General features: G+C 41.5%; 3 protein-coding genes and 1 pseudogene across 3 annotated transcripts in view; 1 reads left to right on the forward strand and 3 right to left on the reverse strand.

The window, feature by feature from the left end:
• Positions 1-14,613, forward strand: part of LOC148738388 (uncharacterized) — an 88,773-nt gene that overhangs the window by 48,816 nt on the left and 25,344 nt on the right. The gene's annotated exons all lie outside the window — the stretch shown is intronic.
• LOC148738395 (uncharacterized) lies at positions 492-1,426 on the reverse strand (annotated as a pseudogene).
• Positions 4,257-5,571, reverse strand: LOC148738396 (uncharacterized). Its single transcript, XM_088750924.1, has one exon. The coding sequence runs from the start codon at positions 5,569-5,571 to the stop codon at positions 4,888-4,890; it is 684 nt and encodes a 227-aa protein (XP_088607050.1). The 3' UTR covers positions 4,257-4,887.
• LOC148738397 (uncharacterized) lies at positions 5,699-7,021 on the reverse strand. Its single transcript, XM_088750920.1, has 2 exons — positions 6,756-7,021; positions 5,699-6,673 (listed from the first exon to the last, which is right to left on the reverse strand). Exons 1-2 carry the CDS (start codon positions 6,998-7,000, stop codon positions 5,731-5,733), a joined length of 1,188 nt encoding a protein of 395 aa, XP_088607046.1. The 5' UTR covers positions 7,001-7,021; the 3' UTR covers positions 5,699-5,730.

The following is a 14,613-nucleotide window of genomic DNA, read 5'->3' on the forward strand; positions in this document are numbered from 1 at the left end:
AGAACACCATGATTGTCTCTATTTCGGTGGATGATCTTTGTAGCACAATTAGCGGCTCTTCCACCAATACTGAATACGTGGAGATGAGTTCTTTTGGATTATCGCGAAGGTTGTTTACACTAGAGTGGTATTACTTCTGAAAGAGCTTTAGTTCAATACAAGGAACTCGATGAATTCCATACGAGAAACTCGATGACAGCGACCATTCTTTTTGAGACTCTGAGTGATAAGTGCACCCTCGTAAGAAAGAGAGTGACGTTGGAAAAACTCGCAAGGTCATTGAGTCTAAACAAGCCACGATAGATGCTGTTGAAGATGATCAAGAGGACATTGAAGAATACCTAGACGCTTTCGACTCCGATGAAAGTGCTGGTGGAGTAAATGCTGATCAGGAAGAGAATCAGTTTAAACATGTTCCCTTGTAGAAAGGAGCACTAATCAGTGTGGCAGTCAGCATGTTACTTATCGTTACATATGCTGTTCGACATAGTTTAACTGGACTTGCGCTTGTTGTCTGAGACAAAACAGCAACCACCATTTGGGGTGACTGCCATCAGACATTTAAAAGTATTGGCATGCTTATATGAAGAATAAGTGTTGCCTTCTTGGAAAAGTTTGTAGAGGTCTCCACTCTGAATTGAGTACAATTAAATGCTACATCTGACGTTCCTTACAGTTTTTAAAACTCTTGTAGGAATTCCTGTGGGAATTCCTTAGAGGGAAACTTAATTTTCTCCATTAGCCGAAAAATTCTATACATCAGCTGAATGTATCTGGTAAAAATGTCCCTTATTGAGGTTTCCTTTATTTTCTTTCCAGGACAACTTAAGAGTATTGAAAGGGTTTTTATTGTAAAACCTTTGTTGAGTCGTAAAAGGTAAATGAACAGTTTCTCTTTAGAAGACCATTCAGACAGTTTACATGAGACCCTTGATAGTTTCTTTGCATTGCAACTCCAGTAAGTTAATTCATCCAAAGGACAAATGTCATTTAAAAGCTCAAATAAAACATCGAACTGAAGACCTGTAAGGCCAGTAAAGTGCTTCATTAGTTGTGAATCTTTTCCAATCACCTCATACGAAAGGTTACTCACAATTCTAGAGTCGGTATTTTTCCTGGAAATTTTAACCTCGTTCTTTAGAATCATGGTTTCAATCTACGATGCTAGATCCACCTTACAGCAAAGTGTCTGAGTACTTTTCTCATTAGCCATTTTAATCACCTCTATTCCATCCTGGATATTTTTGTGCAACAGATTATCTTCCTTTTCAGTGAAATCTTCGTGAAGTTCAAGGATAGATTTCTTTAAATCAATCGACTCTATTCTCTCTTTGGGTGGCTTTCTCTTTCGGCGTAACTGCTCCTTAATGTCTTTCACCGATAAATTGGCCTTTAGAGGATCTGGAAATTCCTCTGTTGGCCCCATTTCACCTGGCCAGTGTAAGGCACAAATGTAAGTATTTCTAGTGATGTTCTTCAAGGTGAAATGTTCATGAGAGCAGGCATTAATCCATCGTTGACAACGTTCAATGCCTTGGGATGGTTTTGGGAATGGTATGAATATTTTTTCGCCAGTTTTTGCCACTTCTTTTGGTGATTTTGGTAGCTTTTTGGGATATCTCGAATTGCTTAAACATTTTTCCTAACAGCAATGCTTTGTACTGACCATTTTTAACCGGAATTATCTTGATTATTGACTCTCCTGGTCCTCTACTCGCTCGGCCATCTTAGATGTTTGTCTGAGTCTTATGGGGGGGTCTTTAAATCATATATCTACTTTTAGAACTCGAATTGCTGCATGGTGGATAGATTCTTTAAAAAAATCCCACCACTCATGGAGGGAGGAAAAATTATCTCGGATCGAAAGACAAGTTTGCGAGTGAGAATCAAAAATTTTGGAAAAAGCAGAATTTTCGAGGAGTTCTAAATTTAGCCACCAATTGCGAGGTCCGTGAGAAACAAAATCATCTAGATTAAGAGTCAGTAAAACAGAATCATGATCCGAGAAAAAACACGGACAAATTTTGGAGGAAACGGTGAAACTATTCAACTCCGAGGAAATGAAGAATTTATCTAAACGAGAAGCGATGGTTAGACAAATTAAACCAGGTACAAAAAATTTGACAGCCATGTGTTTTTCTCCAAATGTCAATCACATCTTGGAGAGCATGAAACTCTTGCAATGTGGCAGAAAATTAATTTTCAGATCCTTAAAATTTATCGATGGATGACTGAATAGCATTAACCCATTAACGTCCAGTGCGCCCGTATGCGCCCATGGGGACCCACACCCTTTCTATGCCCTGTGACGTCATCAATTTCAACCCTGGAGCACGAATTCGAGCATCTACTTGAACGGGTTGAAAATATCTTGCAGACGATACCAGAATGAGCGCAATTGAGTGAAGGAGATTGGAGAAATAGCCAAACAACCATGTCACTTTGACCGGAAAATCTGCACGAAGATCGTGTTTCACTACCCACCTACCTTTCCGAGCATACTCCTAATTCCAAAATGGCGGCGGCCGATGAGAGTCTGGATCGAATAGCACGAAAACGAGGCATCGAGGGCCAAGTCTCGTGTTTACGTATGTAAATTAATGGCAAAGAAAAAGAGCATCATGCCGCAATTGCTGTGTCCCTGGCTGCACTAAGAAAGTTTACGAAGAAGATGGTATTAAGATCTCTTACCACAAGTTTCCTGAAAATAGAGATTTATTTATGAAGTGGATCGTTGCCATTCGAAGAGATGAGGGTAAAGATTTCAAGGTGACAGAACACACGAGAGTTTGCTCGCGACATTTCAAATCGTCAGATTATCTACCATCACTCACAAGCCGTAAAAAGAGTTTGAAATCCATGGCAGTCCCATCTTTGTTTCCTTGGAAGCAGGGTTCGCCGATCAAGCGAAAATCACCGAGGAAAAGAACTCTGATTTTGAAAAAAACCGCGACAAAATCACAGGAGACGACAATTGCGCCAGCACGAGTCGACAACTGTTCCACGTGCGATCTAGTGACATTTCAAGAATCTCGCGCTTCCTTCCCGTCAACACTAGCAGATTCGGCAAGCACCACAGTAGAAGAACCAGCTGAGGATCTGGAAGCTCTTATTTGCGAACTTAAACTTGAAAATGAACGGCTTGTCGGGGAAATCCGTAAAATCACTATTTCAAATAACAATTTCCAGTCGGAAGTAGAGGAACTTAAATGCCGGAACAATTCCTTGCAGTCAAGAGTGTTCTGCATTGAGAAATTTTTGCCCTCGGAGAAGGATATCGCTTTTTATACGGGGTTCCCAAACAAAAATGTCTTAGAAAGTGTTTTCGCGTTTTTAGATCCTGGTAAGAAAGGGGAAAATATAAATTACTGGCACTCGGATTCACCATGTGATGTCCCCTCCCCACCCTGTCAGAGGGATGAGGAAGATATTCCCAAGCAGGGTAGGCCACGCCAATTGAGCCCAAAGGAAGAATTCTTTTTGACTCTTTGCAGACTAAGGCAGGGGTTCAAGGAGGAGCATTTAAGCCACTTGTATGGAGTCTCACAGACAACAGTAAGCAGAATAATAATTTCATGGATAAATTTTATGTTCTTAAAATTCAGTGTAATTCCAGTGTGGCCATCAAGAGCAAACGTGGATTTGTGCATGCCTGCTGACTTTAAAGACAAATACCCCTCAACTAGGGTCGTTATTGACTGTACTGAGGTACGATGCCAGATGCCCAAGAGTCTACGCCTTAACAGTGAACTTTTTAGTTCTTACAAAAACCACACAACTCTTAAAGGTTTGATTGGCATCTCACCAGGAGGTACTATTACCTTCATCAGCCAGCTATACACTGGTCATATTTCTGACAGGGAAATTGTTACAAGATCAGGATTTCTGAATCTGCCTTTTAATAGGGGAGATTCTGTCATGGCCGATAAAGGCTTTACTATTCAGGACCTTCTACCCCTTGGAGTGTCCCTAAATATTCCACCTTTTTTGGGAAGCAAGGGTCAAATGAGCGCAGCAGAAGTTGTTGAGACACAGTCGATCGCTTCTGTTCGGATTCATGTTGAAAGGGCAATAAATAAAATTAAAAATTTTCATATATGGGATAGTGTAGTACCGTTCACCCTGTTTGGGGTTGTAAACCAAATGTGGGCGGTATGTGCCATGCTATGCAATTTTCAGAACAGCATCATAAGTGCATAACTTGTTTTGATAGCAAAATATTTATGTTTGAGGGAAAACTGAAAAAGGCCCTGGTGTTGAAATCTCTTGGCAAATGATTTTTTTAATTCAATTCTTATCCTTTTAGTTTTTATTTTGTATGTAAAATTTTCAAGAAGTAAGTTGTAAAATAACTTTTTGGGCTAATTAACAGCACGATGTTTGTTGAAATTGTGCGTTGCCACGTGATGTAGACACCGTAGAGACTTGCGCTATGATTACAAAATTGCAATCCAATATATAGTAATTTTGCAAATATTTTTCTATTCAATAGTCTCAACTGACACTGAAATATTTGCCAGTATTTTTTATTATTACAATAAATTATGATAAAAGGCCAGTTGTCTTTGTCAGGGTATTTGGTTTCTATAAAAAAAAAAAAGAAAAAGAAAAAAAACTACAGTTGGCTCCCGATTACTTGAACCCTCAGGGAAATAGCAATGATTTGAGTTATCGAGGGTAAAAATCATATAGAAAATGACCTGAAGGAAAATGTAAATTACTTTGAGTTAGCGGTAAGTTAGAGAGGGTTCGTCAATTATCTGAGTCAAATGTAGTCTTGATTTCTTTACACATTTATGATCACGACTAACTTCATATGAATAGATCATGAGTATTCATTAGACAATAAAATTTGTAACATACTGCTTTGTATTTTTTGGCTATGTTTTACAGAGCAGCAACTGGAAGAAAGTGCTTGAAATAATAGTCACATAGTTTTCCACATAAGTTGTTCCAGTGGTCCTGATCAAACTTGATCCTCTCCACACTTAGTCCTTTACTAGTGTAAACAATAAAGTCACACCATGGTACCCCTGATAGGCCCATAAGTCCTTGCACCTGATCGTAGTAAACATGGCTTCTTTTTAAAGATGGCTTCCCATTTTTGTTTTCCATAAAGAAGCCAGGGTCATCACAAGCCTCGAGGGGAGTCACATGGAATTTCGACGATGGGCATTTTACCTCACCAAGCCCAAACCTGTCTTTGCAGCTCAAGTCAATGATTTTGGCATGTGGGGAACATCCTAAAATTGGAACCTTCGACAGTCCACTCTTTAACACTTTTACAGGTTTTCCCATTTTCCTCATATGTTTCTCATATTCCTTCAGTGCCACCGGCTCATACTTTTTGCCATGTTCTACAGCAGCTGAAGAAAATGTCTTCTGTGCTAAAAGATCTTCCACAAATTTGGTGTGGTTCCTCTGTCTTCGAGAAATTTTTCCAAAATTAGAGGCAGTGAATCTCAATTTTCTTTTTCGCATCCATTCCTCACAACTTGCTTGCTCTCTGGTTTTCTCTTCCATTTTGTTTGCCTCTATAACACCAACAGTCAAGCTCTTAAGCAGTTCCATTTCTTTAACAGTGAGGTTGTCGGGGGTTTGAAATGATCCGCAGAAATCATCCAATGGGAACGAAGGGTAGGCCGGGAATTCATTCTCTGTGCAGTGTTCTGTACAGTCAAATCCATCAAACAAGGTTACAAATGTGAAGTTCGATTCAGTAAAGGAAAGCTAATACGATCCAAATGACCCAACTGGGCATTGCCCAAAACGAGTGTCAACAACAGGTGATGTATCAATACTCGAGGGATCAACCACTTGAGTTATGCCAAGCATTGAGCTATGCTGCTCAAGAGAATGTAGTAATTGTTCAAGCTTCCTCTTCTGATCACTTTCTCCCTTTCTTGCTTCTGTCAGAAGACAAGTTACTCCTGTTTTTTTGACACGTTCAGCATTATTTGCAGGATTTGAAACAACCACATCCATGACAGGCTGGGAGCGGATACCTTCTACTCTTGATTTGTGCCAATTTTGCAAAGCTGATGTGCATGCACTGGTTGGATTTTCATCCTCATCCTTCAAATCTCGCACATCTTTGCAATTATAAATAGTGTATTTGCAAACTTTTATCATTAAAGCCAGAATGTGATTGCAGAAACCAGATTTACCTGCAGCACAACTTGGCCCACAGTAGGCATACTCCACATTTCCTGTCACCATACAGAGTGCTAGTTTTAAGTTGTGCGGTGCTTCATTGACCTTGAAACTATGAAAACACTTAGCACGGAAGTAAAAATACCTCTGATCAGAGTGCGTTTGTATTTCATGCAAATACTCATCAGCCAGAAACTGCTTGGCTTTTTGTAATCCTGTGGGCAGCGAATGATGCTCACCATGTCGATGCTTTTTTCCAGAATCACTTATATGTTTCTCTAATTCTGCACGAGTAAACATCGGGCCTTTGGCAAGGGATGTACCCCATCCGTTCGCAGGAAAAGCGATGTTCTTTGTGTTGTCCGGGTCTGGCAGAGTCGACAAGTCGGAATCGGCGGATTCGGCTCTTTGGTCCTCAGTACAGACTCTGTTACGATTCTGTTTACGCCTTGTGTAGATAAAGTTTTCATCTGGATCCACAAGGAGATGAGCAACATTTGCTTGGAGGTAGTCGTTGACTCTGTAAAGGAATGAATCCAGTAAGATTCAAGGCCATAGCAACCACAGCAATGATTTGAAGTCAACATAAACACATATCTTACCGCTTGCAAAGTTGCACTTTGGTCGATAATCCTTTACAGCTATCCCCGCGACATTTCAACCAAAACTTCAGCTCAGAATTTTTTAAACGATTCGGATCTCTTCCGTTTAATGAACTTCCCGGAATATCGTCTTCAGTTAAAAACGAAGGACCGTACACAAGAGTGTTTGCAAGAGACGCCATCTTCTGTTGTCTTTGGCGTTGGCCCTCGATGCCTCGCTTTCGTGTCAACTCGGCCCAGACCATCCGCGGTGGCCGCCATTTTGGAATTAAGTGTATGTTCTTTGAAAATAATGAGTAGTTTCTGAAAAATCTCTACACCAAAATGAGGCCTACCGTATTTATTCGCCTATAAGCCGATCTCGGCTATAAGCCGAGACCCTAAACTTCTTCATGTCAGCAGCTGTTGCATTGAAATAAAAAATAAACACAAAACATTCGGCTATAAGCCGAGACCTAATAATTGCAAAGTACTCCACGCGTGTCAGTTGTTATTGGTCGTTTAATTGAAAGTAACAAATCACAGATAAGTTGAATTTAATGTGTAAATAAATAGAACCATGCGTGACATAACAAAACATTCACCTGAGTTCAGAATCCTGTCTCAAACAATCGCTCTCTTTCAAAGTTATCGTAATCGATCATCATGCCGAAAGTTCGTCGTTCTTCATACAACTTAGCGTTCAAACTAAAAGTCGTTGCTGAAGCAGAGGCCGTCGAGAACAACTCCGACAGCGCTAGAGATTACGGAATCAGTGAATCGATGGTGCGTTGCTGGCGAAAAGATCAAGCGAACCTGTTTTATGGTGAGCTTAAAATGTCAGCAAAGCGAAAGACGATGGGCTGCTTTTCGCCAAAGTATCCTGAATTGGATCAAACACTACTGGACTGGTTTTCAGAGCAGGGGAGTCAAGGTAAGTCTTTCGCTTCTTTAAAACAATGAAAAGCTTCGATCAACTGATATCTGTCAGATCGTGTTGCAATGTTTACACAAACCGTGGGAATGACCGCTTCTGATTGGCCAGTTTTTCATGTCGTCAAAACAAGTCAAACAATTGATCTCTGTTATCTTTTACAGGAATTGCTGTAAGCGGATTAATTCTACGGCTAAAAGCGAAGGAGTTGAGCAGCGATCCAGACTTCAAAACTCCTTTGCGATTCGAGCTTCCGTCGAGCAGAACCAACAATGAGTTACATGTACCTACCTTTCGTGATCTCGGAAATTTGTGTTTGTTGATAATCGCTCGGCTTGCAGTCGAATAAACATTGAATTTCGAATCTTGTTAAGCACCCGTAAATATTTTTTGGCGAAAATACTCGGCTATAAGCCGAACCCCCTTCCTTGGCGAGAATTTACCTGTTCTCAGTTTAATTTGTTGGAAAAATCGCTCGGCTTTTTGGCGAATAAATACGGTACTCAATTTCCAGCAAGTGAGGAGAAACTTTAGGCAAGGAGAGGGGAAAAAAAGGGCAGGAGAAAGAGAGAAAAGTAGAAGTCGTAAGTGGGGCATGACTTTTCAACCCAAAAACTGTCGAAATTTTGCTCTCTGCGCGTGCCCGAGAATTTCAGGCCGCCATTTTGCATTTGGATCGAAAGGCCGTCGAGTGCACGAGCTGTCAAGTGGTTTTTGGTAAGTTAGAGCTTTTAAAACCCCAACAGTGACCCGAAATCTGCTGGACTAGCTTCAAAACACAGTTTTCCACAAAAGCTGCGGCCATTAATGGGTTAAAATAACTGGCATTAATTTTCTGAGTATGTGGAACGAAAAAATCATGTATCTCATCACAGAAAAGATTTCTCTCAGTAACATTCGTAGGGGTATAAATATTTATTAACCCTTTAACCGGCAATCGTACATATTTGTACGAAGAGTGACCACTAAAGGTCAGGGCTCTCTTGTTTTCATGAAAATGGTCCCTGTGGCCCCAAATATGGAAGCTTTCCCAGAGGACCTTTCAGTCGTTGTTTTGAGCAAAATTCTTCTCGAATTTGGCTAGTTTTTCGATTGTAAAAAGCGATTTATTCTTCGTTTCGCATTCGCTAGCATTTAAAAATGGCGGCGAGGTATTTATCTCCCGAGGAAGTGTTTAGAAGAGTCCTGAATGACGATTCTGACGGGGATTATTCAGATGAAAGCGAAGCAGAACTTTCGGAAGAAGATGACAACAATGGCAGATCAGAACACGAGGAAAGTGAAGAAGACGAAAGCGACGAATTGCTTCCTGACGAAGCAAATAGCGAAGAATCTGGTAAGTTTCTTCATCAAATAACGAGTATTAGATTTCATTTCTGTTGTCTACGTGTTTTTACAAGCCTTTGCTAACAGAGAAATCTTAAGTGAAAGATTACCGATTGTGGGTGAGTTTGTTCTGCCCAAAAAGCACATGTTTTAGTAAACTATCATTGTCCAAGTAATAAGGCTGACATGTTTGTTTACATTACAAGTACAGTTCTTTTTATGCTACTTCAGAAGTGGACTGAAAACATGCTCCTGAATATTTCGAGTTCAAAACAAAGCAATTTTCAGTTACATTGGCTCAAGAAAATATTCCATTTTTTTTTCATTTTGTTAGACATTTGTGGTAACCGTGACAGAAGTCCTATTCGACCAGAAAGACAAGCTGGAAGGGGAAGAGGAAGGGGTAGAGGAAGAGGAGCAAGAAGGGGAGCAAGATCCGGTCCAGCAAGACGACGTCAAGACCCCGCTGAGCCAAACATTGACTGGTCTGACCAGTATAGTCCAGTGCAGATCCCTGACTTTGGAGAACCACATCCAGGTCCAACAAGAAGATTTCCGAATGTGAACACTGCTCGCGAACGAGACTTCTTTGATCTGCTATTCACTAATGATATATGGGAAATCTTGGTTCAAGAGACCAATAGGTACTACGATCAGCAGAAGGCAACTGACCCTGGCAAGCATAAAAGACCCTGGGCTCCTGTCACGAGAGATGAAATGGAGGCCTTCATTGGTATTATTATTCTGATGGGAATAGTCAAGTTGCCCCGTTTCGAAATGTATTGGAGCCAGGATAAACTAATCCACCAGGAAAGCATTGCCAACATCATGTCTCAAACAAGATTCCTTCAAATATGGAGATACTTTCATTTAGCTGACAATGCAGTAGCCATCCCTAGGGGTACTGATGGTTTTGACAAAATCTACCGGGTGAGAAATTTCCTTAACATTATACTTATAAATATTCGAGACGAGTATAGACTAGGCATGAATATTGCTATTGACGAGACAATGGTACCCCACAAGGGAAAGTTGGCTTTCAAGCAGTACATAAAAAATAAGCCAACTAAGTGGGGCATGAAGTTGTGGGTCCTGAGCGAGGCAACTACAGGCTATGTTTATAGATTTCAAGTATATCTGGGGAAAGAACATGGCCAGCAACCCGAAAAACACTTAGCTAGAAGAGTGGTACGAGATCTGACAGTAACAGAAACAGGGAAAAATCACCATCTCTATATGGATAATTTTTACACTGACCCACACTTTTTCCTTGAGCTTTTTGACAAGAAGATACTTGCATGTGGAACTGTACGTCAAAACAGGAAACAGTTTCCCAAGGATTTGATTATCACTACTCGAATGCAAAAACAAATGGATCATGGAGACTATTTGTGGAGAGCTCATATGAGATTAGTAGCAACAGCCTGGAATGACCGAAGGGTTGTTTACCATTTATCTACCATTCATCCTCCAGATCTTGATGGTCAGCCTGCTACTATCAAAAGGAAATCAGCTCGTGGTGGTAATGTTGACATTAATTGTCCTCCAGCTCAGCTTGACTATCAAAAATATATGGGCGGAGTAGATCTTGCAGATCAGTTTATAAAGACATTTAGTGTCATTAGAAAGTCACGAAAAGCCTGGAAGAAGTTGTTTGGCTATGGCCTAGAAGTGTGTCTCCTGGACTCCTTCATTATTATGAAGAAATTGAAGCCCAGCAACACTGAATTTTTAACTTATCGCAAAGAAGTGGCACGACAGCTTATTGCTGGAAGATCATTTCGTGGTAAGGCTGGTCGCCCACCTACTCAGCCACAAGCTGAAGTTGATGCCAGGAGACTGGATGGATCCTACCATGAAATTGCAGTAACTGATGCAAGGAGGGATTGTGTTGTTTGTGCCAAGAGAGCCCAAGTGAGAAATCTCGACAGGAATTATCGATATAAATCTGCCATTGTTTGCACTACCTGTGATGGGAAGGCCTTGTGCCTAAACAAAGACAGAAATTGCTGGGAGAAGTGGCATAGACAAGTTCAATATTGGCAGTAACAGTAACTTCAATTCTGGCAGGAACACCGCACTGAACTGTGCAATTCTGGATAGTTCTTTTGCAAATAATATTCAAAACATTTTTTTGTGAATTGTTCACTGATAGGATTTGTACCGGAAGTACAAAAAATGCAATATCTCAGGCTAGGATAGGAATATTTTAGTTCTGTTTGAAGTGTTTTATTCCCTGATAAATGGTTGTTGAACCCAAGTACATTGTGTGATTTAGGTAACAATACTGTACCACAGGCCCCTTGAAGAAAATATTGTTTTGCCCAGGGTGGAATGTAACCAATATATGCAAATAGCTCATACCCTTTGTGGTATGCCCTATATTTTGTTGTTTTATTGCAAATATGTTACACATTTCCAAAGCTTTACAATGATATATAGTTTATGGGAGGGTAACTTCAATACTTTTTTAGTTATCATTAGAAATAGTGATTGCGGCTGCGCAACTGAAAAATTACCTAAAAAAATCTGCCAGTTAAAGGGTTAAATTAAAACAAAGTTTAACCAAGCTAATTAAAAGGCCAACAAGTCCTCCAGAGCTGTCTTATTTCCACTGTTCAACTTTGAATGGAGACTCTTTAGAAACAAGTATACATACCCCACCTTTTCCTACAGTGGGGGACCAAAAACTTGGACCTGACCAAGATTTTCTGAGTGAGTAAATTACTACAGGGCGAGATGCCAAAGTTGCTGGAACGCAAACAAAATCATATTTACTGGAGCGAGCATCAACAAAGATTTAAATCTTGCTTTGCAGCATCTCCGAAACCACGGACATATATAGTGCAAATTTTGGCAGTGAAAACAGATAGAAAAAACACATTCGGTTGAAATTAGGGCTAAATAAAATCAAGCTAATCACTTACGGTGTTTTTTTCTTTTTCAGAGAACATGAATGTCCTGTGTTAAATTTATTAGCTCTGGGCTCGCTTGTGGAGCCTTCAGGAACCTCAGAAATTGACTTTTTACCAGTCGCTAGAGTCGGTTAAGTCACTTTGTGCAGTGGAATATTTAAGTGAGGTTGTAGTTTCGCAGGTCCTCTTCCAGTGTTGGGCGGTGTGATCTGGACAGAAAAGTTTGGTAGTTTTGGTCATTTCATCAGAGGAGAAAAGATGTTCATCTGAGTCGGCAATCGAGGAGAGAGTTTCAGGATCTTGTGTCAGTGTAGCTTCGTCGTTTGAGGTCTGTGCTGTTGGGTTATCTTGTGAGGCATTGTCTCCTGGTGTACCGTCGTTTTCGGTGTGAGGGTCTTCGTTCATCTGGTGGTCTGTGCTGCGGATATCGTCAGTTTTGGGGCTCGTGTCTTAATTTTCGGGTGCAGTTTCTTCAGTTTTGTCGTGTTGGGAAGTCGTTTCATCGGTTACAGTTGAAGCTGGTTTACAGGACCACGAGAATGGGCATGATTTGGCGCGATGATTGGGTTGTTTACAGATCCTACAAAGAAGCGCATTTGGGCATGTGGCTGCTTAATGGCCAGTCTGTTCGCAGTTGTAACAAGCTATTTCGTGACTAGTGTTAGCGAAATAGCTTGCGAGATGACAATGAGGGCAAGTACGGGGTTGTTGGTCGTAGCAGACGTTGATTAAAAGTTTTCCAGACCGGATGAATTTGGGGATTGGATTTTTCAGTTGTACGCGGTAACTTCAGACTCCATCTTGTACGTTTTCGGAACCAGGTTGTTTGAAGTGTTTGCGTCGATGGTGTAACACATCACAATACTTGGAGAGTTGTTGGATAATCGCTGAATCAGGCATTTCATATGGGGTGTCGAAGATTTGAACTACGTTAATGGGCAATCGATGTCTTGCAGGGCGAAAGGTTAGCCTTGAATCTCCAGGGTGTTGAGGCGTAGTAAATTCTCGCGGTGCACAACGCTACGGAAAGTTAGAACTACTTCACCATTGGTCTGCTGCTGTATCCATGAAATACTACAGGATCCACTGGTGCATTACTCAAAGCTTCGATGAAAACAGTCGCAGGAAGGCGAGCAGGTGGGTTTACACATACAGTGCATGGTGGTTCAGGAACATCATTATCGATTGGAACAGGTACAGAAACTTCAAGATCATTAACGGGCTAGGCAGGTCTTGTGGCCTCAGCATAACTCTCTTCAGGATTCGCAACAGAATTTTCACTTCTTACATTATCATCAGAAAAAGAAATGTCGGCCCAAGGGTTTGGAAAGGGACCCAAAATCTTCCCTGCCACTCGCGACGACATCATCACTAAAACACAAGAGGGCAGTGCCCTCAGCTATTATGTGGGCGCGACTATCACTATACAAAACCCGAAAATAAACGAAAAATAAAATTGACCAATAGGAAATGCTAATCTAATTATCACGGTATCTTAGCCAAAAGGCCGAGGAGCGATACCCACCAATACTCTCAGTGAAGGGGGCAGTAGAGGGATCCTTCCCACAGTACCTGGTGGATAGTAGCAGGTGGACCCCAGAAGTCCTTGCAAGTACCACAGACAGACCCAATGGCTAATCAGTTGGTGATCTTCCCAGTGTAACCTTAAGACGCCAGGCACATACACATAATGACCAGAATGGTGGTCTTTAGGATATTTACGAAACCTCATATATCCTAGACCCCCCCAGGGGATATATTGGTGCAAGTGACGTTTCTCAAGGTGTGTGCGGGGTCTAGGTGTTTACGTTAGGGCAGGGTAACGTTTTTTCGCCTAGGCTACCAAATTTAGGGTTAAGGTAATAATTTTGGGGTTAAGGTTATAGATAGGAAACTAGGGCTAGTATAGATAAAAGGTAACCGATAACCAGCCGAATTTCCACTCTTTCCCCTTGTCTTGATCGGTGGGGATGGCAGTGAAGATATCCGTGTAGAAACTACTAAAAGCGCAGCACAGGTCAGCTGGCAAAGAGACGATGGAGCCGTCACTTTCGTGCAGTGCTGTGATTTGGCGGTCTGTTGAGTGCTTCTTCTCCAACTTGAAAAAATAAGAGGACAAGAATTCCTCTTCCGCAACCCACTTCGTCCTAGAAGATATTTGGGCCCCCTGGGCTGCGTCCTCATCCAGATCTGCAAGACTGGAATGTGTTGTCTGGTTCGGGGGGGGGGGGGGGACAGGAGAGAGAGTCTACAATCCACATGGGACTTCAGATTGGCAACTAGGTTGACCAACAGATCTCTCTTTTGTGCCTTCTTGTCGAACCTGTTTTTACAATAGCTGATAGTCAAGACTTTTAGCCGGCCCTTCCCAGCATCCAACCACTTAGCGAGAGACAAGAATTTACACACTGAAGCCCTGAGAAAGCGTAGGAAAGTCATCTAGTTCTTAGGAGGGGCTCGACTAGCAGACAGCATAGCGGCCGACAATACACCCTCTGAAAGGTAGGGGTGACCAGATGTCTTTTTGGCAGCCTGTCTCCTGTAGGTGGGGTGGGACCCAGGGTCACCAGGAGTAACATTACTAACAAATCTCTTGCGTGGCCCTAGGGCCTGATGCATCTCGGCATCGACAAAGTCAACCATACAGCCCCAGGTTAGATGCTCACTACTATTCCATACTTACTCAGAAAATTCCTCGGTTGGA

This window comes from Stylophora pistillata, chromosome 2 (assembly GCF_964205215.1).
Source record: "Stylophora pistillata chromosome 2, jaStyPist1.2, whole genome shotgun sequence".
NCBI classification, from domain to species: Eukaryota; Metazoa; Cnidaria; class Anthozoa; order Scleractinia; family Pocilloporidae; genus Stylophora; species Stylophora pistillata.

Excerpts from the sequence above, each read along its gene's own strand:
- LOC148738396 (XM_088750924.1), bottom strand. The coding sequence starts at position 5,571 with ATGGAACTGCTTAAGAGCTTGACTGTTGGTGTTATAGAGGCAAACAAA.
- LOC148738397 (XM_088750920.1), bottom strand. The coding sequence starts at position 7,000 with ATGGTCTGGGCCGAGTTGACACGAAAGCGAGGCATCGAGGGCCAACGC. Across the intron at positions 6,674-6,755 it reads AAAGTGCAACTTTGCAAGCG|AGTCAACGACTACCTCCAAG; the intron begins GTAAGATATGTG and ends ATTCCTTTACAG.